The sequence below is a fragment of the Cebus imitator genome, unplaced genomic scaffold (assembly GCF_001604975.1).
Source record: "Cebus imitator isolate Cc_AM_T3 unplaced genomic scaffold, Cebus_imitator-1.0 Scaffold58, whole genome shotgun sequence".
Lineage (NCBI taxonomy): Eukaryota > Metazoa > Chordata > Mammalia > Primates > Cebidae > Cebus > Cebus imitator.
Window position 1 is genome coordinate 10,442 of NW_016107373.1, and position 10,228 is coordinate 20,669.

Sequence of the window (10,228 nt, forward strand, 5' to 3'; positions counted from 1 at the left end):
CATGGCTCACTGCAGCCTCGACTCCTCAGGCTCAGGGATCCTCCTGCCTCAGCCTCCTGAGTAGCTAGGACTACAGGTGTTTGCCACTATGCCTGGCGTTTTTGTTGTTGTTGTTGTTGTTGTTTGTTTGTTTGTTTTTAATTCTGTGGAGACAGGGTCTTGCTGTTTCCCGGGTGGTCTTGAACTCCTGGCCTCAAGTTTCAAGTGATCCTCCTGCATTGACCTCCCAAAGTACTGGGATTACAGGCATGAGCCACCATGCCCAGACCCTATCTAAATTATAACGGCCCTAAAAGAGCAACTTCCAAAAAGCTTTTATGCAGAAATTGAAAAGCTTATTCTCAAATTTATATGGAATTGTAAAGGGCCCTGAATAGCCAATACAGAAAAAGAAGTACAAAATTGGAATACTCACATTTTTAAATTTCAAAACACTACAAACATACAGGAATCCAAACAGTATAATCCTGGCATAGGGGTAGGCATATAGATCACTGAAATATAACTGAGAGTCCAAAAATAAACTCATATATTTTTGGTCAATTCATTTTTGACAAGGGTGCCAAGACTGTTCACTGGGGAAAGAATGGTCTCTTTAACAAATAGTGTGGGGATAACTGTATAGCCACACTCAAAAGAATGAAGTTGAATCCCTGCTTCATACCATATTTAAAAATTAACCTGGCCAGGCCTAGTGGCTCACACCTGTAATCCCAGCACTATGGGAGGCCAAGGCAGGCAGATCACCTGAGATCAGGAGTTTGAGACCACCCCAACCAACATGGAGCAATCCCTTCTCTACTAAAAATGCAAAAATTATCCAGGTGTGGTGGCGCGTGCCTGTAGTCCCAGCTACTCAGGAGGCTGAGGCAGGAGAATTACTTGAACCCAGGAGGTAGAGGTTGCGGTGAGCCAAGATTGCGCCATTGCACTCCAGCCTGGGCAGTAAGAGCAAAACTCCATCTCAAAAAAAAAAAAAAAAAAAAAAAAAGGCCAGACACAGTGGTTCACACCTGTAATCCCAGCACTTTGGGAGGCGAAGGTGGGCGAGTCACTTGAGGTCGGGAGTTCGAGATCAGCCTGTCCAGCATGGTGAAACTTCATCGTTGCTAAAATACAAAACTTAGCCAGGTGCAGTGGTGGGTACCTGTAGTCCCAGCTGCTCAGGAGGCTGAGGCAGGAAAATTGCTTGAAGCCAGGAGGTGGAGGTTGCAGTGAGCCGAGATCGTGCAAACTGGCAACAGAGCATGACTCTGTCTCAAAAAATAACAAACAGATAGGGTGTTGCTCTGCTACACAGGCTAGAGTACAGTGGTGGATCATAGCTTATTGTATCCTCAAACTCCTGGGCTCAAGGGATCATCTTGCTTCAGCCTCCTGAATAGCTAAGACTATAGTCCTGTGCCACCATGCGTGGCTAATTTTTAAATTTGTTGGTAGAGATAGGGTCTCACCATTATGCCCAGGCTGGTCTTGAACTCTTGGCCTCAAGCATTCCTCCTGCCTCAGCCTCTCAAAGTGTTGGGATTATAGGCATGAGCCACCATGCCTGGCCTCCACATCCTTTTATTTTTTAATTTTTTATGTATTTATTAATTTTTTGAGATAGAGTCTCGCTCTGTTGCCAGGCCGGATTGCAGTGGTGCGATCAAGGCTCACTGCAGCCTCCACCTCTGGGTTCAAGTGATTTTCCTGCCTCAGGCTCCCGAGTAGCTGGGATTACACGATGCACCATCAGCTAATTTTTGTATTTTTAGTAGAGATGGGGTTTCACCATGTTGGCCAGGATGGCCTCGATCTCTTGACCTTATGATCCACCTGCCTTGGCCTCCCAAAGTGCTGGAATTACAGGCACGAGCCACCACGCCCGGCCAACATCCTTTTAAATGAGGGTTTATTTATTTCTTTGTTTTCTTTTCTCTCTTTTTTTTTGTTTGTTTGTTTTTTGAATCAGAGTTTACTTTGTCACCCAGGTTGGAGCTCAGTGGCACATTCTCAGCCTGTCACAACTTTCACCTCCCAGGCTCAAGCGATTCTTCTGCTTCAGCCTCCTGAGTATCTAGGATTACAGGTGTGTGCCACCACGCCTAGCTAATTTGGTATTTTTAGTAGAGACAGGGTTTTACCATGTTGACCAGGTTGGTCTCGAACTCCTGACCTCAAATGATCCATTCACCGCGGCCTCCCAAAGTGCTGGGATTACAGCATGAGCCACCATGCCCAGCCCTTTGTTTTGTTTTGTTTTGTTTTGTTTTTTGACAGGATCTCACTCTGTTGCTCAGGTTGGAGTGCAGTGGCATGATCTCACCTCACTGCAACCTCCGCCTCTCAGGTTAAAGAGATCCTCCTACCTCAGCGTCCCAGGTAGCTGGGACCACAGGCGTGTGCCACCACACCCGGCCAATTTTTCATATGGTGCCTAGGCTGGTCTCAAACTCCTGAGCTCAAGTGATCTGCCTGCCTGGGCCCCCAAATTGCTGGGATTACGGGCATGAACCACCATGCCNTCACCTCACTGCAACCTCCGCCTCTCAGGTTAAAGAGATCCTCCTACCTCAGCGTCCCAGGTAGCTGGGACCACAGGCGTGTGCCACCACACCCGGCCAATTTTTCATATTTTTAGTAGAGACAGGGTTTTACTATGGTGCCTAGGCTGGTCTCAAACTCCTGAGCTCAAGTGATCTGCCTGCCTGGGCCCCCAAATTGCTGGGATTACGGGCATGAACCACCATGCCCAGCCTCTTAAATTAGCATTTAGATGGGCACAACCAGTATCTGAAATGCTGAGGGTTGCTGTGAAGCAAAAGGAAGTGCTTTGGGCCAGGCGCAGTGGCTCACGCCTGTAATCCCAACACTTTGGGAGGCCGAGGTGGGCAGATCTCCTAAGGTCAGGAGTTTAAGACCAGCCTGGCCAACATGGCAAACCCCGTCTCTACTAAAAATACAAAAATTAGCTGTGTGTGGTGGCACAAGCCTGTAGTCCCAGCTACTTGGGAGGCTGAGGCAGAATTGCTTGAGCCTGGGAGGCAGAGGTTGCAGTGAGTGGAGATCGTGCCACTGCACTCCATCCTGGGAGGCAGAGTGAAACTTGGTCTCAAAAAAAAAAAGAAGAAGAAGAAGTGCTTTAAAACACCTAAGGACTTCAAAGAAATATTTTTTTTTGGTGTGGGGACCAAGTCTCACACTTGTCGCCCAGGCTGGAGTGCAATGGCATAATCTCGGCTCACTGCAACCTCTGCCTCCCAGGTTCAAGCGATTCTCCTGCCTCAGCCTCCCAAGTAGCTGGGACTACAGGCTTGTGCCACCATGCTCAGCGAATTTTTATATTTTTAGTAGAGATGGGGCTTCTTAAACTCCTGACCTCAGGTGATCCACCTGCTTTGGCCTCCCAAAGTGCTGGGATTACAGGCGTGAGCCACTGTGCCCGACCAAGAAATACTTACTGAAAATTAAAAGTCTCCACAAAGATAGTTGAAAATCAGAAAATTCACTGTTGTTAATCTGGAATAGTGTTGTCCATGTAGAGGGGCTCAGTAAGTATTTGCTGAATGAGTAGATTCTGAATAGAACCTAGCCTAAATATGTCTGTTTTATCTACAGTGCCCACAGAAGGTTCCTATTTCACCAGTTCCAGAGTGGGAGGCAAACGAGGAATTATCAAGCAACTTGCTGTCACGTTGCAAGGACCAGAAGATAATACTCTACTGTTTGAATCAAGGTTTGAGAGTGGGAATCTGCAAAAAGCTGTCAGAGTGTAAGTAACCGTTTCCCAAAAGGATAATGATTGGAGTGACTAAAAGGTAGCCTTCAGGAATGATATTAGGAATCAGGAGTATTTGCAAAAAAGAAAGAAGTGATGGGATATGGTTATGGGGATGAAGAAAAATTGAGTAATTATGACTCATGTTTTTTCCCCAAAATATTTTCTAAATTATTTGCTTATTAATGAAATGAGAACTCACCTAAAATTTGTATTAGTAAAAATATGTAACATAAAAAGTCTTATAGTAATACTTCCTAGATGCAGCAAAATTATTTTTTTTTTTTTTGCCCTTTCACCAGATTGGAGTGCAGTGGCATGATCTTGGCTCACTGCAACCTCCGACTCCCTGGTTCAAGTGATTGTCCCACCTCAGCCTCCCGATTAGCTGGGACTTAACAGGCACGCACAACCACACCCAGCTAATTTTTTTTTTTTTTTGAGACAGAGTCTTACTCTATCTCCCAGGCTTGAGTGCAGTGGTGCAATCTGGGCTCACTGCAACCTCCGCTTCCCAGGTTCAAGCAATTCTTCTGCCTCAGCCTCCGGAGTAGCTGGGATTACAAGTGCCTGCCACCACACCCGGATAATTTTTTTTTTGTATTTTTAGTAGAGACAGGGTTTCACCACATTGGCCAGGCTGGTCTGGAACTCCTCACCTTGTGATCCACCCACCTCAGACTCTCACAGTGCTGGGATTACAGACGTGAGCCACCGAGCCTGACCTAATTTTTGTATTTTTAGCAGAGACGGGGTTTCATCATGTTGACCAGGCTGGCCTCAATCTCCTGGCCTCGTGATCCACTCACCTTGGCCTCCCAAAGTTCTGGGATAACAGGCATCAGCAAGCTCGCCTGGCCAGATGCAGCAAATACTAAGTTTGGTATATGTGCCTTAATTTTTTCCTGTGTGTGTTTGTGTAATATATATAAATCATATATTTTTTAAAGTAAAAATTGGTTAATGGGGTAAGTACATATCATTTTGCAAATTGTCAAATTGTTTTTTTTTTCCACTTCATAAATTTCAGGTGTTTTTCTATGGCAGTACCACAAGTATACCTCCTTATTTATTTTATTTGTTTTTAGTGACAGTGTCTCACTATGTTGCCCATGCTAGAGTTCACTGGCTATTCACAGGTACAATCATTGTACACTACAGCCTCAAACTCCTGATCTCACATGATCTTCCCACCTGTCTCAGGAGTAACTGGGACTTCAGGGGTGTGTCACCATACTGGCTTACCTCCTGTTTGTTTGTTTGAGACAGAGTTTCGCTCTTGTTGCCCAGGCTGGAGTGTAATAGTGTGGTCTCAGCTCACTGCAACCTCGGTCTCCAGGGTTCAAGTGATTCCCCTGCCTCAGCCTCCCGAGTAGCTGGGATTATAGGTGCCCACACCAAGCCTGGCTAATTTTTTTTTTTTTTTTTGTATTTTTAGTAGTGATGGGGTTTCAGTATGTCAGCCAGGCTGGTCTTGAATTCCTGACCTCAGGTGATCTGCCAACCTTAGTCTCCCAAAGTGCTGGGAATACAGAGAATAAATGATTAACGCAGCAGGTTTTTCTGTTGTAATAAGACCTGTTTTTACCAGGAGAAAACAGCATTTTCCCAATTTGTTTTTTAAGGCAGGGTGTAAGGTTACTGAATTGTTCTATTTTCTCCATTACAGAGACACCTATGAGTATGAACTTACCTTGCGAACCGACCTCTACACAAACAAACACACTCAGTGGTTTTATTTTCGTGTTCAGAACACCAGAAAAGACGCCACCTATCGCTTCACCATTGTCAACTTGCTAAAACCCAAGAGTCTTTATACTGTAGGAATGAAGCCACTCTTGTATTCCCAATTCGATGCCAACACCCGCAATATTGGCTGGAGGAGAGAAGGAAATGAAATCAAGTACTACAAAAACAACACGGATGATAGGCAGCAGCCCTTCTACTGTCTCACATGGACCATTCAGTTTCCATATGACCAGGACACTTGCTTCTTTGCACACTTCTACCCATATACGTACACTGATTTGCAATGCTACCTCCTGTCAGTGGCAAACAACCCCATCCAGTCCCAGTTCTGCAAGCTCCGAACTTTATGCAGGAGCCTAGCAGGAAATACCGTTTACCTGCTCACCATCACCAACCCATCCCAGACCCCTCAAGAAGCAGCTGCAAAAAAAGCTGTGGTCTTGAGTGCCAGAGTCCACCCTGGGGAAAGTAATGGCTCCTGGGTTATGAAAGGCTTTTTGGACTTCATCCTTAGCAACTCCCCAGATGCCCAGCTCCTCAGAGATATTTTTGTCTTCAAGGTGCTTCCCATGTTAAATCCAGATGGTGTGATTGTGGGGAATTATCGGTGCTCCTTGGCTGGAAGGGATTTGAACAGGCATTATAAAACCATTCTGAAGGAGTCTTTCCCTTGTATTTGGTACACCAGGAACATGATCAAAAGGTGAGACTTTTTTTCTTTTTTCTTTTCAAAAGGTGAGACTTCTTATCTGTTGATCTTTCTGTAACTGTTATGAGTACTAGCACTGGATATCCCTACCTGATGGGGTTTGAGGTCTCTTCTGTTGTTATAGGAATGGAGTATGACTTTGGAGACAGAGCCCTTACCAGTCTCTTTGTAGTCAAGTGACTTTCTTAATTTTCAGACTTTTAAATCGTGTCTCATCTTTAGGTTGAAACTGGGCATGGAACATTTCAGCAAGAGTCATTTCACTTGTAAGTGAAATAATTGAATGGAAACAGTCAGAGGTCAGGGGAGTTCTTAGGTCTTCATGATGAGATTTGTGTAGTATTAATAGTACTAAAAATTAGTAAGTGCATACACATGAAGGGGCAAGGTGTATGCTAGGTACATTACACACATGACTCATTTAATCTTCACATTAACCCTGTGAGGTAGGCACAGTCAATACCACATGTTGTATGATAAAGAAATTGAGAACCATTAGGCCGGGCGCGGTGGCTCAAGCCTGTAATCCCAGCACTTTGGGAGGCCGAGGCGGGTGGATCACGAGGTCAAGAGATGGAGACCATCCTGGTCAACATGGTGAAACCCCGTCTCTACTAAAAATACAAAACATTAGCTGGGCATGGTGGTGCGTGCCTGTAATCCCAGCTACTCAGGAGGCTGAGGCAGGAGAATTGCCTGAACCCAGGAGGCGGAGGTTGCGGTGAGCCGAGATCGCGCCATTGCACTCCAGCCTGGGTAACAAGAGCGAAACTCCGTCTCAAAAAAAAAAAAAAAAAAAAGAAATTGAGAACCGAGGCTAGGCGTGGTGGCCCACACCTGTAATCCCAGCACTTTGGGAGGCTGTGGTGGGTGGATCACCTGGGGTCAGGAGTTCGAGACCAGCCTGGCTAACATGGCAAAACTCAGCCTCTACTAAGAATATATAAATTAGCCGAGCGTGCCGGTAATTAGTGGGGTGCCAGTAATCCTAACTACTAAAGAGGCTGAGGTGGGAGAATCACTTGAACCAGGGAGGTAAGGGTTACAGTGAGCGGAGATTGCACCACTGCACTTCAGCCTGGGTGACAGAGTGAGACTCTGTCTCAAAAAAAAAATTGAGAACTGGATAGTTTAAGTAACTTGCCTAAAGTCATAATGCTAGTAAGAGTAGATATTTAAATACAGGCTCTCTGGTTCCAGAGTCTAAATTCCTTTTACCATCTTATATTGCCTATCACAAAGAAAGAATCATCAAATCAGTCAGCAGTTTTCAAGCCTGTACAAAAGCATTGAAGTCTATAATGTAATAGTGCCCACATTGAAGGAGCTTTCATCCCACTGGAAATGAAAATACAGCATATAAGAATATGTGAGCCCGGCATGGTGGCTCACACTGGTAATCCCAGCACTTTGGGAGGACAAGGCGGGCAGATCACCTGAGATCTGGAGTTCAAGACCAGCCTAGCCAACATGGTGAAACCCTGTCTCTACTAAAAATACAAAAATTAGCCAGGCATGGTAGTGGGTGCCTGTAATCCCAGCTACTTGCGAGGCTGATGCAGGGGACTCACTTGAACCTGGGAGGCAGACGTTGCAGTGAACTGAGATTGCGCCATGGCAGGCATGATAGCTAAGAGCACGTGTTTCAGAGTCAGCCCTGAGTTTGAGACTGCTGTTTTTACTGCTTTGAGACTTCCGTTTTTACTGTTTTTACTTTTGTTTTTACAGCTTGAGACTGTTTTTACTGCTAGTTGGTTCTATGACCTTGGCTAAGTGATTTAATGTGTTTGAGCTTCAGCTTTCCTATCTGTAGAATGGGAATAATACCTGCCTTAGGTGGTAACTGTGAGGATTGAGATAATCACAAGATCTGTTTACTGTTGTATGCGGCACATTATAAATGTGTAGCATTGTTGTTATTATACTCATCATGGAGAAAGTGAACATGTTTAGAAAGTTGGAATAGGTGTCCTGGGTGATCATGAGACAAAGAAGAGCTGAGCCTTGTAGGAATGAGCCCTCAAAAGTCAGGAACCATGGCTTTCTTTGGTTCTTTTTCTTTCCTGCAACTGCCCATTCTTTGTCTCCTTCTCTTTCTTCACAGGTCTGCACCATGGTGAGCTTTTTCTCAATAGGTTTTTTTCCACTTCCTTGTCAACTTACACAAGGCTACCCACCACCCCCTTCCACACCAGAAATTGCCATTTCTGGTCAGGCACAGTGACTCATGCCTGTAATCCCAGCACTTTGAGAGGCTGAGGCGGGAGGATCACTTGAGCCCAGGGGCTGGAGACCAACCTGGGGAACATAGTGAGACCTGTGTATTAGGTTGTACTTGCATTGTTATAAAGAAATACCTGGCAGGGCATGGTGGTTCATGTCTGTAATCCAAGCACTTTGGGAGGCTAAGGCAGGTGAATCACTTGAGGTCAGGAGTAGCTGGGACTAGAGGCACACGCCAGTACACCAAGCTTTCTTTTTTGTTATTGCTGTTGTGGGTTTTTTGTTTTTTGTATTTTGTTTTTTTTTGAGACAGAGTTTCGCTCTTGTTACCCAGGCTGGAGTGCAGTGGCACAATCTCGGCTCACCGCAACCTCCATCTCCTGGGTTCAAGCAGTTCTCCTGCCTCAGCCTCCTGAGTAGCTGGGACTACAGGTGTGCACCACCATGCCCAGCTAATTTTTGTATTTTTAGTAGAGACGGGGTTTCACCATGTTGACCAGGATGGTCTCAATCTCTTGACCTTGTGATCCACCCGTCTTGGCCTCCCAAAGTGCTGGGATTACAGGCGTGAGCTGCCGTGCCCGGCCTTTGTTGTTGTTTTTTTTTTTTTTTGGTAGAGACAGGGTGATATAGTTTGGGTATTTTTCCCTGTCCAAATCTCAGGTTGAGATATAATCCCCTCTGGGGTCTACCAAGAGGTATTTGGATAGTGGGGGTGGGCGGATGACTTGAGCCCAGGAGGTTAAGGCAAAGTGAGGCAGTCAGGCCACTACACTCCAGCCTGAGCAACAGAGCAAGACCTTGTCTCAAAAAAGAAAAAAAATTTTTTTTCATTTCAAGTCCTCTGACTGACAAGGCAGGCTGGTGACATGTTTTCTGCAATGGCTGAGAATGGAGATAGGGTCCATTGAAGACCATTGGAGTTGAGATTTTCTTAGGAGGGAAGGTATCAACAACTGTCCTTACAGCAGAGATGCCAAATGATCCTTAATTATTTGTGTGCATTTGGGTGTCTACTAAGTCGTTTGTTTGCCCCCTCAATAGACTTCTTGAAGAAAGAGAGGTTCTGTTGTATTGTGATTTCCATGGCCACAGTCGTAAGAATAATATCTTCCTGTATGGCTGTAATAACAACAATCACAAGTACTGGCTTCATGAACGAGTTTTTCCTTTAATGTTAAGCAAAAATGCACCAGATAAGGTAAGCACATAATGTAATTTTCTGTTCATTGAGTTAGGGAAAAGGGAACTCGCTACTTCCTATATGTAGTGTTTTATTTGGCAGTTTGTATCTTTTTTATTATCTTTGGTAAATCCCAGCAACCTAGACTTCAAGAATTTAGAAAAGCATGTTTTGTTTTGTTTTGACATGGAGTCATGTTCTGTTGTCCAGGCTGGAGTGCAATGGCAAGATAGCTCACTGCAACTTCCGCCTCCTGGGTTCAAGCTAGTCTTCTGCCTCAGCCTCTCCAGTAGCTGGGATTACAGGTGCATACCATCATGCCCGGCTAATTTTGTATTTTTAGTAGAGATGGGGTTTCGCCGTGTTGGTCAAGCTGGTCTCGAACTCCTGACCTCTTGATCCACCCACTTCTGCCTCCCAAAGTGCTGGGATTACAAGCGTGAACTACCGTGCCTGGTGAAAAGCGTGGTTTTAAGAATTGCTGTGGGCCGGGCGTGGTGGCTCAAGCCTGTAATCCCAGCACTTTGGGAGGCCGAGGCGGGTGGATCACGAGGTCAAGAGATCGAGACCATCCTGGTCAACATGGTGAAACCCCTTCTCTACT

General features: G+C 45.4%; 1 protein-coding gene across 4 annotated transcripts in view; it reads left to right on the plus strand.

Moving 5' to 3' along the window:
• Positions 1-10,228, plus strand: part of AGBL2 (ATP/GTP binding protein like 2) — a 49,028-nt gene that overhangs the window by 7,972 nt on the left and 30,828 nt on the right. For all 4 annotated transcript variants that reach the window (XR_005200391.1, XM_037738772.1, XM_017529168.2 and 1 more), the window contains exons 3-5: positions 3,601-3,754; positions 5,430-6,212; positions 9,486-9,642. Coding sequence is in view for 3 of the 4 variants with exons in the window: in XM_037738772.1 (XP_037594700.1) it covers positions 3,601-3,754; positions 5,430-6,212; positions 9,486-9,642 (1,094 nt within the window). In the remaining variant the exon portion in view is untranslated. The remainder of the gene's footprint in view (positions 1-3,600; positions 3,755-5,429; positions 6,213-9,485; positions 9,643-10,228) is intronic.